The sequence below is a fragment of the Triticum dicoccoides genome, chromosome 1B, assembly GCF_002162155.2.
Source record: "Triticum dicoccoides isolate Atlit2015 ecotype Zavitan chromosome 1B, WEW_v2.0, whole genome shotgun sequence".
In the NCBI taxonomy this organism is placed as follows: Eukaryota; Viridiplantae; Streptophyta; class Magnoliopsida; order Poales; family Poaceae; genus Triticum; species Triticum dicoccoides.
This window is the reverse complement of record NC_041381.1, coordinates 423,669,704-423,684,696: the sequence shown is the minus strand read 5'-3', so window position 1 is coordinate 423,684,696 and position 14,993 is coordinate 423,669,704. Positions and strand designations below refer to the sequence as shown.

The 14,993-nt window shown below is 45.3% G+C and overlaps 1 protein-coding gene across 3 annotated transcripts; it reads left to right on the top strand.

Annotated features, from left to right (window-relative positions):
- The first annotated feature begins 423 nt into the window (after nt 1-423).
- On the top strand, nt 424-3,697 carry LOC119338890. Of its 3 annotated transcripts, none has more exons than XM_037611108.1 (6): nt 424-772; nt 1,339-1,960; nt 2,093-2,469; nt 2,546-2,936; nt 3,023-3,086; nt 3,174-3,697. In XM_037611108.1, the coding sequence occupies exons 4-6, from the start codon at nt 2,563-2,565 to the stop codon at nt 3,411-3,413; spliced, it is 678 nt and encodes a 225-aa protein (XP_037467005.1). In that variant the 5' UTR covers nt 424-772; nt 1,339-1,960; nt 2,093-2,469; nt 2,546-2,562; the 3' UTR covers nt 3,414-3,697. The 3 variants fall into 3 exon arrangements, with proteins under 3 accessions (XP_037467005.1, XP_037466997.1, XP_037467011.1); XM_037611100.1 differs by having other exon boundaries at nt 2,075-2,469; XM_037611114.1 differs by having other exon boundaries at nt 424-1,960; nt 2,075-2,469.
- Nucleotides 3,698-14,993: the final 11,296 nt, after the last annotated feature.

The window sequence follows — 14,993 nt, the reverse complement described above, 5'->3', positions numbered from 1 at the left end:
TAATTTGGATGAACGAGTAAAAAGTTATGGCAATCAAGCTATTTTACGGAAGAAAAATAATTACGCTAAAAGAATTCTAGGTGTAATGTATAAATACAGAGATAATTGATAATATAATTATTCTACCGTACTAGTCTAGAAATAATAAACTACGGAAGTAAAAAAGAAGAAAGATAGGACGCAGCGATTCGGTGCTCGAGCGCATCTGCTCCCGAAATCGCTGGCGTTGGTTCGCGTCTTGGGATCCCTAAAATTCATTCTGACTCGTCTGAACCGAAGCAACAAAAAAACAACATACGACCCATATACAGTGTAGAACAGTGGGAGACTGCGGGCCCAAATCATATGGGAGTACGGCCCAGATTCGTGGAGTTTTTCCTGATCCGTGGATGGAACTTTACTTTCCTTCTGAGCCGTGGAACAGTTGCCTGGTACATCCAGATCCGATTCGGTGGTTCTCGAAACCTGCCACCGCCACGGTCGTCTGCCCCAATTTCCCCGGAGCTGCTGAAGGCTGCGGTTGTTCTGGCGTGCCGACGATGGAAGATGTTGCCCACATCTAGATCCGGTTCCTCTCGCTGTGCTCCCGCGGCAGGATGGCACCAGTGTTGTGCTGGTTGACTCGAATACTGGGTCCGGGTCGGGCAGCATGTTGGCAGCGGTAGTCGAGGTAGGTCGTAGGGTGACGGCACCGTTGGCGTCAAGCTTCTCGAACAAGGTCCGCGCAGTCTACAAACCGGGTCAATCCTAAGGTGCCGGGCTGGACCAAAAGGTATGACCTGAACCATGTCCTAGGTAGGTGTTAATGTTTCCTGAATGTTGCGTTGTTGTCCTGTAATTCTATGAGGTCACTGTTGTGGTACTGGTATGTTGGATTACAGATCAACCCTAACTAAAATTGGTCGCTCATGTAATGTATGGCTGGGATAAGTAGGTAGTTATGCTCGGCCAGTACATAGATTGTTCTTACTTGACAAATCAGGTTATGTCTTGGGAGTGCACCTCCAGACAGACCGTCGTGTTCATCTAGGATGAGTGCACAGACCGTCGTGTTCATCTAGGATGAGTGCCTTAGAGCAGTCAATTCACAAGTGTAGTTCGGCCTGAACCAGGACCGAGTTTCGACTTGCTTGGTGAGGCGTATGACTTTACAATTTGTATTCGTGGGACATTGGGTTGGGGCTAATGTATTGGCAAAAGCAGATTGAACACCAAGGACCAAGTCGATGCAAGAGAACATTTGTGACTGCTTTGCGCACGCAAAATACTGTTTAATCATTTATGTGAACTATTTAAATAGTTCAATTGTCGTTGAGTGATGCTGTATTTTGCAAGCAGGGGAAGCTAGAGGCCGAGAGCAGCAGGTCATGCAGATGCGAGTGCCCTGCTTTGATATGGCTCTTTCGGGCTTCTTATAGTTTGTATGTAACAGAGCACCATGTAAACCACAACCATTCCATGTCTCACCATGGGCCAAGGGAAAACAATGTAAACCTCAGGAAGGTGTACAACATTATTGGAAGTGTTTCAGCTCGGTTGAGAAGGTGTTGTTCACAAAGAGGGCGCTCATGAACACATGGTGTAAGATAAGCCGAGAGCGAGCTGATGATGATGTGAGAAAGACGTTGGAAGTGTTCGCAAACATTGTTGCAGGGGACCCAAACTTTACATATTCTTGCTGATAGTGATAGCGGGGTGCAAACTTTGATGTGGACAAATGGGAGCAGCCGAATGCAATATCGATTCTTTGGTCATGTGGATGTGGTTACATTCGACACGACGTACTTGGCAAATCTATATGACATTGCTGTTTGGGCTTTTGTGGGAGTGAATAACCATTTCCAAAGCATCATCCTCACTGGCGTGCTGATGTGGGATGAGCAAGTAGAGAGTTTCAAGTGGGTTTTCGGTGAGTTTCTCCATATGATGGGAGGACCGGCACCTAAAACCATCCTGACAGGTTAGTAAATATTTTGATTGTTGTTGTGTGTGCTTGCATTATTCTTGCTTTGGCTCTGAATTGAAGAAACAAGCTTGGAAACTGAGTATTATTAACTGGTCACATGTCTAACAGTAAAGTTTATCCAAATAGCATGCATTGTTAGTGCAAATGGCACACTCCGAAGAAAGCAAAGGAGAGCCTAGTGCCACTCTACATGAAGAAGTGTGAGTTCCAAGCTGAGTTCTATAAAGGCGTGAACCACATGTTGACTACGGATGAGTTTGAGACAGTACAACCTGAGGAAGAATGACCCAGATATATGAAACAAGATCAAAGTGGGCGAAGCCATACTTCAAAGGTGTTTTCTGCACCAAAATGACAAGTATGCAAAGAAGCGAGAGTGCGAACAAGATGCTGAAGTCCTATATGCCCCAACGAGCCTGATGCACGTCTTTGTTAGGCAATACATGAGGCTCCAGTTTGACCACGAGAGGGAGGAAAGCTATGAGAAGAAAAAGACAATGCTTGTGAGTACAATTCGTGTTGCATAATATTTAAGTTTGGTATATAGTGTTAATAACTAATTTATTTTTCAATGAATAGGGTGGTACTCCAAACTAATGGGATACATAATTGACTGGCTGAAGAAGGCAAGGATAATGGGAACGGGCAGAACCATCGCACTGACTGATATGCTTCATCTGGGCTGCAGTTTAATGTATAGTTGTTGCGCATTGCAGTTCATGTTCTGGGTGCTGCTCATAGATTGCTGGTCCCCGTACATTCTTGACATAGAGAAGAAGGAATTTATGGTGCTCGATCCAACTGAGACTGATCTAGCAGATGAGATGAACAGGAAGCACGAGGCTTTGGCGAGGAAATTCCAGCTCAGATTATGCCACCGTTTTAATGACATGTTTGGTGCTGGCTTGGTCGAGACTATTGGGTGGACCTTTATGTACCTCTTAGTGGGGCAGCATGAACCATGTACGAGGTGTGTTTGTTCATTCAGATCTATAAAAATTAATTTTGGAACCTTACAATTATTGAAAGCTATGATGGAAATACCATGCTCACCAGGGAGGAAAGTGACGTCTACATCCTGGGGTTCACCGGGCTTTACCTTCGTTCAATGCTTAGCTCGGTAAGAACAAGGAATTGAGTGGGTGTCTGAAAAAAAGCAACTTAGTCCGTGCACTAAGCCATGCTTTCTGCTCTTGTATTGCTGCAGGAGCAGCTAGATCACCTTCGGCAGAGAATTGCATACGAGATTGTGATCATGATGGGAACAAGGGAGATCTCCCAGATTTCCTGTGCGAGGAGATCATTGACTGAAGGGAATGAATTGTGGTTCAACATTCATGCTGGCTGTTCAGATCTTTGGTCCGTACGACGCGAGTGCTATGTCCGTGGAAGTGCCCCTCTTATGTTTCGGGGGCTTTTGGAGCACCCCAACCCCAGCAGAACCTGAAATCCAATGGAACTTCTTTGAATTTGTACTTTTTTAAGACCTAAGTAGAGTTGGTAGAACCACTTCTGTGGAGTGTTGCGAGATGCCACATCATTTAAGCATCAGCGCCTGTATTTGTAAAGCCACTTGAAATTTCATGGAATTTACTTCCATTAGTTGTTGAAAACCCCAAGCAGATAACTGTATTTCTAAAGCTCAAGCAGAGTACTTGGAACTAAATCTGTGACATGTTTTCAGACGCCAAAACATGATCTTCTGAATTTGAAAATCACACCCGTACGTGATGATGATTTGTACTCTGGGTCTGCATGAATTGTTGTGTGCTAGTTAAGTACTTTGGCATAAAAAAATAGTACTCCAGAACATCGCACGTCTATGTGTGTAGAAGCGAAGCAGGTGGTGTTGGGATGGGATTGACCAGCCCGGGCTGTTTGTTGGGGAAGAACCATCTCGGGCTGGGAGGACGGCCGTTACATCGGGTGTGGCCTCAACACGGCTCAGGCTGGCACAAGATAATGACTGGGCTACTGTTCCGCCAAAATAAATGCGCCTGTGCGCCGGCAACGATAATAGACGATACAGCCAAAATACCACAACATATAAGTTCGAGGGCGGGATCCATATGCGAAGGAATGGAGGAGATTTCAGGACCAGCTAAGCCTGAGCTCAGATTTGAATATCCGAGAAAGATACCTTTATAAGGTAGAGCAAAGATGACTTTGAAGAAAGAAGACAACTTCCAGAAGTCCCGCTGGAGAGGAGAAAAACATTGTTCTTTAATGAATCTAGTCAAACCAAAATATTGATTTAACTCGAAATCGGATGATTTTTGAAGGCTCTATGGGTCTATATTTATAGGTGGAAAAGAGGTTTAGGGATCAAAGGCTAGGCAATGTGGTACTAAACGTAGACGAAATAGAAAGAAAAGTGGAACCGCATGGGCTAAAAAGCAACACGGGCCGGCCGCGCGCGTACACTGTGGGCTGCAGTTTTTTTTCTCGGCTAAAGAAAAAAAAACCGGGAAGGATTATGGCTGGCTGGGCCTGACGTAACAAAAAGAAAAGAAAAGATGGGGCGCCAGCTGCCACTATGCTGCGCACGTGTGCGATAGTTAGTTCCACGCGCACGCACAGTTTTTTTTTCAATAGAAACAGAAAGGAAAAAAGGAATAATGAAAATAAAATAAAATATTATATACGCGTATTATATATCAAAATTTTCAGAAAACAATTTTCTACAACTTGAATTTTTTTTCTAATGTCAAATAAAATCCACAAAAGTTTAAATAAAACAAAGAGTGCTACTGGTGCAATAAAACCCAGTAAAAATCATTTTAAAAATACCAAAATGATTTTAAATTTATTTCTCTCCAATTTTCTATGGTAGGGAATCATTTTACCATAATTTCCATATATTTTTTATTTTTGGAGAAAAATAATTTGAATAAAATCCAAATAACTGCAATTTGAAAATAATTTCCAAAAGGACTTCAAATTTGATCCTTTTAAACTCCCAACTCATATTTCATATATTTTGAAGAAGTCATTTTATCTTCTCTCATGAAATTCATTGAGTTGCTTAAAGTTTTCTGAATAGGAAAATATTTCCAAATAAAATTCAAATCTTTTCTAAAACCCTTTTCATTTATTTAAATGGAAGAAGTCGTGTCATCTTCTCTCCAGGGTTTTGTATTTGAAAGGAATTTGAATTCACGGAGATCATAAAATAAAATGAAAGTTTGGGAAAGTCCTTTTATTCCCTCTCATTTAACTTTCAAAAGTTTCAATTCTCACTCACTTTCAGTCAATCAATCACACAACAATCAAACAAACAATCAAATCTATCTATTTAATATAACATTCCAAAATTTAGAATTTTGGGATGTTACAAACCTACCACCCTTAAAATGAATCTCGTCCTCGAGATTCGGAGAGGCTAGAAAGAAATAGGTTAGGTTTGGGGGTCTCCTCAAAATCCATCGATCATCTCAGGGGGTCTGGGGTGCTACCACCCTTAGAAACATCGTTACGGTCCCAACAATACTCATATACTCCTTCCTTATTCTTGACAGGGCCGGTCTTCTCAGATCTTCAGTATAATTCCTTCTTTGGCTCTTCCGGTAGCGGCATAACCTTTACCGCAATTCTTCTGTCCTTTCATCTTGGTAAGGTTATTCCGAGACTGGGTCTTCTTAGCTGACGGGTCTGGCGCCAATGCTAATCAACTATCGATATCTCATGGTGGTCAACAATTTATGGTTTCTCCTGCAGGAAATGGGTCTGGGTTGAACCTCACCATATATCCTATGTTTGGCAACAGTTGCCTTGTACAAGGGAAAATTGTCATACCATTTAAGGTTTAAACAAGGTTTTGATCGTCGTCTCTCTACTATAGGTAAGTCACTCAGATTTACCATCCCATATAGCAAGACAAATAATAAGAGTAAGTCGGTATGGTGATCAATCCATCCCGCACCCAAATCATTACCTTGTATATGGTTTAGTGAATCTCGCATTCTAACACTCGTTCATCCTCACAAACATTGCAGAATTTCTCTTGTCAACGAACCAAGTCCGGATAAATCCATTGATTCTGCAAGCCAAGCAAACATCAATCGGTCCTTCACCACTCTCGGGTTTTCGTATCCTCCTAAGAAACGTCTGCTGATAAAGGCATATCCTCTTCCAGGATTTTTCCTTCAGCAAGAGTGTGCTTGCTTCTTGGCAGGTCCTGGGGCCAGTGGGTTATGGCCCATCTCATCACTTGCAAACCTTGAAATCATCATTGGGGCAACTGATCATTATTCCAACATCCAGCTTCCCAGCATTCTTAAATCCATCCAATTGTACCGTCTCTCTTCCTTTTATTGGCACCAAACTAAGATGTGTTTACTCAGAATCATCATGGAGTTGCAATTGCTCCACATTACCAACATTATATCTCCTTTATATCCAATAGTACTTCATCCCTTCATGCTCTTGGGGTATCCAACATATCGAGATAAAACTCATACTTGTTTAGTCCGAAATCCACTCTGTGGAATATCACTATCCCTTCCAGGGGTCAAATCTCCTCACAGGTTACTACCACCCTTAAAATGCTCCAATCTTCCATAGACCATATTTATCATATCCTCGAAAATGGTCAAAATCTTTCTTCATAGAGTAACAACTCATAAAAATCCAAATCAGTACCAAAGATGATAACTTTATTGATTCTCCAATTACTATAATCTCCTATATTTCCATTACAGGCCTCAACTCAACACCTCAATAATAAAAATGTTCTCACTACTTCTATTATACTTCTCACAGACTCAACTATTTATCTCAATTCTCCTTCTCCTTGAGACAATCTCTGGCAAAGTGTCCTGCTTTATTGCAGTGTTAACATACTACTTCTGACAAGTCTCGAGGTTTCCTTGTGATCACATAGCCTCCTTGGGTCCAGGGCTTCCTTTTTGGGCAACTACTGAAGTAGTGCCCTGACTCCTTGCACCTGAAACATGTGATATGGCTCAGGTCCTTACTGGAATCCAATCTACTTCTCTTCCTGGACTTTTCTGTTCCAATCAGGGCTTCTATTTCCTGTGGGTCATACTCTACTTCCTATGTCAGGAGTTCTATTAGATCCCCATTCAGACAATTCCGGGAGATGTGTCCTTCTTCTCCACATGAATAACAAGACTAGGTGCAGGGTTTAACTGGGTTTTCTTCGGGTGTGTCCTCCACCTCTTCCTTCATCACAGGTTCTTCTACAATTTCCATGAGGAATCCTTTCATTGCTTCTTTCCTCTGCTGGATGGTTCTTTGTACCATGGGGTAAATGTGACACTAAGCAGGGTAGTGGGTAGTTCCTTCACACAAGAAACAAGTAATCTGCCTAGTTGGGCATTCTTCAGCTGGGTGACTTCCTTCACAATTAGGGAATTTATCCTTGTGCTCTTTATGGTTGTTTCATATTTCTTCACAAAACTTGCATGCATAGGGTTTCTGCATATCCTTTCCATAAGGCTTCAACTTCTGGGACACAAGCCGAGACTTTAGCAGAGTCAACTTAAATTCTTCCCGAGTGGTTATTCTCTGCCATCCATTGATGGTTTGGTACATCCTCCACCAAGTAGCAGCACCTCTTTCAAAGCATTGAAGAGCATGCTGGGCCATATCCTTTTCGGCTATAGGGTTATTCTTCATGTGATCCTCCATGTTTTGAATCCATCAGCCCATCTCCAATTGACTCATCGATCCAGATAATATGAGCTCATTTCCATTCATCCTGTATTGGGTCCAGGGGTTTTGGGGTGAGATAAGAGAGATAGAGAGGGATACACACAATACAAACAATAGTTTTGAAAAGGCATTTTATTTGTGGCTGTCGCAAAACAACAAACAAATGATAGCTCACAATCGTCGCATCTAACGTAGGTATATAACACGGGTTTAGTCTTCTAAAGGTCAATAAATCTTCAATGTCGCCAAAATCTTCAAGTCTTGTTCATGTCTCCGATGGCTTCTTCCGATCGTGCTTGTCCTTCTCAAGTTCTTTGGCCAGATCATCTCTGTTGATGCAAAGTCTCTCCTGACGTCCTTTAATATTCTGGAGTTGTGTTCCAACTTCTGGGTTTCAATATCCTTGGCATGAATCATGGTCCCACTCTCCTTCAGTTCCTGACAAATCTCCGGTATCTCGAGGTTTTGCTCCTCCAGCTTGGCTACTTTCAACTTCTGGGCCCTGAGTTCTTCACGAATTGCCTCCTTGTCAAATATGACTTCCTAAAGGTCCACCCTAAACTTCTTGATGTAATACTCCAGATCCTAGTGATACTCCAGTTAAGGTTAAAACTGCATCATTTGCTGACAGATGCTCTATCAGCCTTCTACCATCCAATCCTTCCATGCATCTGCATACTCAACTCCGCATGGTGACAATAGCATAAACGGGTAATAACACCATGGTCAGCCGTGTCTATGCTCATGTTACTGCCATGAACTTTCATTCCATAATTGATATCTCCTGTCTTCGGGTTTTCTTGACAAAAACTTGAGTTCTAAAGCTCCATGTTTCAGTCTTTCTTTGATACACCTTGATCTCGCGTATTGACTGTCGTGGTCCTAAGACTGACAGTAGAGAGAGGGTAGGTATGGAGAGGCAAGATCTCAGCTATGGTGAAGGTGTACACACGAGATTTACGAGTTTAGGCCCTTCACAGTGGAAGTAATAGCCTTACGTCTCGGTGCCCGGAGGCGGTCGATTGGATTATGTGTGTGATATTATAGGGGGTGCGAACCCTTGTCCCAGAGGAGGGGGGTGTCTTATATAGAGTGCGCCAGGACCCCCGCCCACCTCCATTTAAAGGGGCTTAATGTACATAAAGTAAGGGGCGTTACTGGTAACGCCAGCCTTAAGTGCTGTTAATGCTTATAAAGACTACGGGGTACTGAAGGTGGGCGGGGGTCCTGGCGCACTCTATATAAGCCACCTCCTCCCCTGGGACAAGGGTTCGCACCCCCTGTAATATCACACACATAATCCAATCGACCACCTCCGGGCACCGAGACGTAGGGCTATTACTTCCACTGTGAAGGGCCTGAACTCGTAAATCTCGTGTGTACACCTTCACCATAGATGATATCTTGCCTCTCCATACCTACCACGGTCGACTGTTGGCAGTCGACTGAGGTTTTAGAATGTATCTCTTTCCTTTTTATTGAACTCACGCTAGGCAGACCCTGCTGAGTATTGATCTGAACCAGTGGGGGCACGCTAAGCGCACCCACTGGGTGTAGTCCCCGAGACTACTTGGTGAATATTTGATTCGGCAATATCTCAGTCCTGGAATAGGATTCACAGCAGATCCGTTGTTGCGGACACGGTCTAGTCGGCCCACAGCCCAAGATCGCTCCCACAGCGTGAAGGCCGTGGACAGTATGGTCATCCACTCGATCGCGACCATCATCGCCAGGAGCCCACGCCTCCTCCGAGGAGTGCATCGTATGGGCCTCGGCAGAATGATGATATACGTTGTCACGATGGCGAGCGCAGAGCCTTAGTCGACCCAAGAGAGCCAGACTTCGACGCGAGATCCATCCTCGTTCAAGGCCTGGTCGACCAGAACAGAGCGTACAGAGAGGACCCTGGCAGAGATCGTCTGAGTGGCAGCAGAGTGCATGTTTCCGGTCCGGAGTGTTTCAGCAGGGCCATCAGGGCGGCGGTGATTCCTCCCAACTTCAGGTTGGCGACCGGAGTCAGTAAGTTCATTGGAGAGTCTAAGCCTGAAACTTGGCTCGAGGATTACCGAGTGGCTGTGCAGATTGGCAGTGGCAACGATGAAGTAGCAATGAAGCATCTTCCTCTGATGTTGGAAGAGTCAGCCCAGGCGTGGTTGACTTAGTTAGCTCTGAACAGTATATACAGTTGGGAAGAGCTGGCTCGAGTGTTCGTTAGAACCTTCGAGGGCACGTGCAAACGACCAGCAAGATTGACCAAGTTGCAGCATTGCATGCAGAAGCCGAGTGAGACCTTGAGAGATTTCATTCAGAGGTGGACCACTTTGCATCACACCATTGAAAATGTACCGGAGCATCAAGTAGTGTGCGCCTTCAAGGAGGGCATCAAATACCGATAGTTGGTCCTGAAGTTCGGTCGGACTGGTGATATGACTCTGACTCGGATGATGGAAATAGCCACCCGGTACACTAATGGGGAAGAAGAGGATCGACTCCATAGCGGAAAAAGTAAGCCAGTCCGCCAGGAGGATCGACTCCAATCGGAAACAGAAGCGTAAGGCTGAGCCCGCGGCACCCGGTGAGATTGCAGCGGTGGCTCAAGGGAAGTTTAAGGGAAAACCTAAGGGGCCCTGGCCTCCAAAGAAAGTGAAAGATTAGGCAGGAAATGATGTGTTGGGTTTACCGTGTCACATCCACACGAAGAAAGACGAAGAAGGGAATTTGATTTACCCTAAACATACCACTCGACAGTGTTGGCTCCTGATCCAGCAGTTCCGAGGAGACCAACCCAGTGAGAAAGGAAAGGAGTCGGATAGAGACAAGGAGGAGGAGTAAGATGATGGTTACCCCAAAGTCAATTCAACTCTGATGATTTTTGCTGATGTTGAGAGCAAGAGTCGATTGAAGGTCATCAACAGAGAAGTGAATATGGCTGCTCCGGTAGCGATGACCACATACCTGAGATGGTCTCAGACAACCATCACGTTCGACCAGTATGACCATCCTGCTCATGTAGCCACCCCTGGGAGGCAAGCACTGGTGGTCGACCCCATGGTTGGGGGCACTAGACTGACCAAAGCACTGATGGATGGTGGCAGTGGCTTGAACATCCTTTACGCTGAAACCTTGAAGGGGATGGGCATTCTGATGTCTAAACTTAGCGAGAGCAACATGAGTTTTCATGGTGTTATCCCTGTAAAGAAAGCCGAATCACTCAGCCAGATCGCCCTCGACGTGGTTTTCGGTGGTTCCAAGCATTACCGTAAGGAGAAGTTGACATTTGAAGTCGTGGATTTCCAGAGTGCCTATGATGCCATTCTGGGTAGGCCAGCCTACACACGTTTTATGGCTCGACCATGTTATGTGTATCTCAAGCTAAAGATGCCTGGCCCCAAAGGTGTGATCACAGTTACTGGCAATCGGCAGAAGGCAGAGGAATGTTTCCAGAAAGGTTCCAAAATCGTCGGTGCGCAGATGGCAGCAGTTGAATTCCAAGAATATCAGAAGAATGTAGATCCGAGCGATTTGCTCCGAGCCAAGAAGCCTGCTACGGACTCTGCATTTCAGTCGACGGGTGAAACGAAGCCGATTCATATTCACCCGACCGATCCCAATGCTGCATCGACTCATATATCAACGACACTCGACAGCAAATAGGAAGAAGCGCTCATCCAGTTCCTCCATGAGAACTAGGACATCTTTGCATGGAAACCCTCTGACATGCCAGGTGTACCCAGGGGACTGGATGAGCACCGTTTGTGTGTCGACCCCAAGGTAAAACCCGTCAAAGAGCACCTTCGGCGGCCCGCCGTGCAAAAGAGGAAAGCAATTGGCGAAGAAGTGGCTCGGCTGTTGGCAGCAGAGTTCATCCGTGAAATCTACCACTCCGAGTGGCTAGCCAATGTAGTCATGGTCCCTAAGAAGGATGATTCACTTCGTATGTGCATTGATTTCAAGCATATCAATCGGTCCTACCGGAAAGATCACTTCCCTCTCCCTCGCATCGATCAGATTGTTGACTTGACTGCAGGGTGTGAGCGCTTGTCTTTCTTAGATGCATATTCCGGGTATCATCAGATCTGACTATATGGTCCCGATGAAATAAAGACAACCTTCATCACCCCATTCGGGTGATTTTGTTATGTCACCATGCCATTTGGTCTTAAAAATGCTGGAGCCACATTCATGAGAATGATTTAGAAGTGCCTGCTCACTCAAATCAGTCAGAATGTAGAAGCATACATGGATGACATCGTGGTCAAGTCACGTAAAGGTTCTGACCTACTGACTGACCTCGCATAAACCTTTGCCAACCTAAGAAGGTATGATATCAAGCTTAATCCGTCGAAGTGCACATTTGGAGTTCCAGGTGGAAAGTTGCTCGGTTTTCTCGTTTCTGAACGAGGGATCGATGCCAACCCAGAAAAGGTTGATACCATCCTACGAATGAAGCGCCTTATGCGAGTGCATGACATTCAGAAGCTGACTGGTTGTTTGGCCTCCTTGAGTCGATTCATTTCTTGTCTCGGTGAAATGGCCTTGCCTCTTTACCGACTGATGAAGAAATCGGATAAGTTCGAGTGGACTCAAGAAGCTGATGCAGTGTTTGCAGAGCTCAAAATCCTGCTGTCCACCCAGTCGGTGCTCGCTGCGCCAATCAGCAAAGAGCCTTTACTGATTTACATTGCAGCCACTGGACAAGTCGTCAGTACAGTACTGACGGTCGAGCGAATGGAGGAAGGAAAAGCTTACAAGGTTCAGCGCCCAGTTTACTATCTCTCTGAAGTTTTAACTCCGTCCAAGCAACGATATCCACATTATCAGAAGCTTCTCTATGGAATATACATGACTATGAAGAAGGTTGCACATTATTTCTCTAATCACTCCATTATGGTCGTCAGCAACGCACCATTATCTGAAATCCTAAATAACAGAGATGGAACTGGTCGAGTGGCAAAATGGGTGATTGAACTTCTTCCCCTGGGTATCAAGTTTGAGGCAAAGAAGGCCATCAAGTCCCAGGCGATCGCAGATTTCCTTGTCGAGTGGATTGAACAAAAATTGCCGACTCAAGTTCACTCGGAGCATTGGACTATGTTTTTTGATGGCTCCAAGATGCTGAATGGCTCAGGTGCCGGAGTAGTACGTGGAGACACGCTTATCTATGTTCTCCAGATTCACTTTGATTCCTCCAATAACGAAGCACTTTTATACGGGTTACGTATGGCCATTTCAATCGGCGTCCGTCGCCTTATGGTCTACGGCGACTCAGATTTGGTGGTTAATCAAGTGATGAAATAATGGGACGTCAGGAGCCCGGCCATGACTGGTTATTGCAATGCAGTAAGGAAGCTAGAAAAGAAGTTTGAGGGGTTAGAACTTCACCACATACCCCGACTGAAAAATCAAGCTGCAGATGAGTTGGCAAAGATAGGTTCAAAAAGAGAGGCCATTCCCCGAAATGTGTTTTTGGAACATATTCATTCTCCCTCAGTTCAGGAGGATCCTTTTACTGAAGGGTCACCACAGCCCAAGAGCGCCACAAATCCGACTGAAGTTGAAGTCCTAGCTGTGGTCGACTTGGTCATGGAGGTTTTGGTCATCACCCCTGACTGGATAGTGCCGTACATCGCATACATTCTTAGGAAAGAGCTTCCAGAGGATAAAGAAGAGGCTCGACAGATCGTCCGTCAGTCTAAAGCCTTTACCGTGATGAGAGGTCAATTGTTCAGAGAAAGTGTAACTCGGGTCTGTCAGAAGTGCATCACGACAGAAGAAGGCCGAATGATCCTCCATGATATTCACTCAGGGACCTGTGGTCACCATGTGTCCTATCGGACCATTGTGGTGAAAGCATACCGAGCCCGATTTTACTGGCCATGTGCCAACGAGACGGCAAAGGAGATAGTGGACAAGTGTGAAGGTTGCGAGTTTTACTCCAACATGTCCCATAAACCTGCATCAGCTTTGAAGACTATTCCACTCGTCTGGCCTTTTGTGGTTTGGGGGTTGGACATGGTTGGACCCCTGAGGACTGGCAGGAGCATATTTACCCATGTGCTAGAAGCAGTTGACAAGTTTACCAAGTGGATCGAAGCTAAGCCCATTAAAAACCTTGAAGCAAGTACCGCCGTGAGTTTCATCAGAGAATTGATATTCAGATATGGTGTGCCACACAGCAACATCACGGACAACAGATCGAACTTCGACTATGATGAATTCAGAGCCTTTTGTGCTTCCCAAGGTACGCGGGTTGATTATGCTTCAGTCGCTGTCACAGCCTGATTTTTGCCCTCTTTTCTTTGCTTGATTTTCAGCTGAGTTGGTTTGGATTTGGAGTTTTGAATCATTCCATTTGGACTTGATCACTTGGGTATCCTTTGATTTTCACCCAAGTGCCCCCTCTCCTCTTCTAATCCATCATTTCACCCCTGGCCAACCCAACAAAATTGCTTGGAATATTTTTCTTAAATGAAAACTATTCATTTTGCCTCCTAAACCCTAGCTAAAATCTTTGACCTCCAAAGCAACCCTCATTTCTGTTGCCCTAAAAATCCTGAGAAAAATCTCAAATATTCTTTGGACCTTAGGGCACTTTTCTGAGAAAAAATATTTCACCACTTTTTGGAGTACTTTTGCTAGAGAAAATATTTTCACTTCTGGGCTGAAATGATAGTTTCTACAACAACTACCTTTTTACTAGCTCCATTGTAGATGGTTTTCCCTGTGCTTATTCACCTTAGTAAGAGTCAATAAAACCCCAAAGATCACCCCTTGAATCACTGTGGTTTGACCACAATAACTGTTCAAAGTTTCTATCCAGTAACTAAACATCTTCACCATTTCACTTCTACTGCACCTGGAAACCAACTGAGCCATGGTAACACCTAAAGTTACTAAGGACTACACGCCAGACATCATGGTTAGTGCATATGTGGCCTGATGTCACGGTCCACGTGGTGACCGCGTTCGTCCGAGGGTGCTGGCATGCCAAACGCGCGCTCTGCGCGTCGCCAGCGCCTCTGTGGCGCGTGTGCCCACTGCTTGGCCAGCCAGGGCGTGTCCCCCCGCGCCACCATCCTCATCTCCACCCCCTTTACTCCTCCCTGCCGCTCGCCAACGCCGGAGTTTGCCGCAGCGAGCACGAGCACGGTCCGGCCAATGGCACAATGTTGGCGCACTTTGTTTGTCCCTTTCTTCCTTGCTCCTGTGCTCGTCCGCGTCCGTGCACAGCTCCCACGTGAACCCCATCGCCTTATCCCTCTCTCTCTAGCACCATTTGTCGTCGGGTGCTGAAGACAGCTGTCCTCCGGCGGAGCCCGAGCCCTCCTCGCTTCCCCGCTTATATAAACCC

Coding starts and splice junctions, on each gene's coding strand:
- LOC119338890 (XM_037611108.1), top strand. CDS start 2,563: ATGGGATACATAATTGACTGGCTGAAGAAGGCAAGGATAATGGGAACG. Junction 2,937..3,022: donor CAGCATGAACCATGTACGAG/GTGTGTTTGTTC, acceptor CATGCTCACCAG/GGAGGAAAGTGACGTCTACA. Junction 3,087..3,173: donor TTCGTTCAATGCTTAGCTCG/GTAAGAACAAGG, acceptor GTATTGCTGCAG/GAGCAGCTAGATCACCTTCG.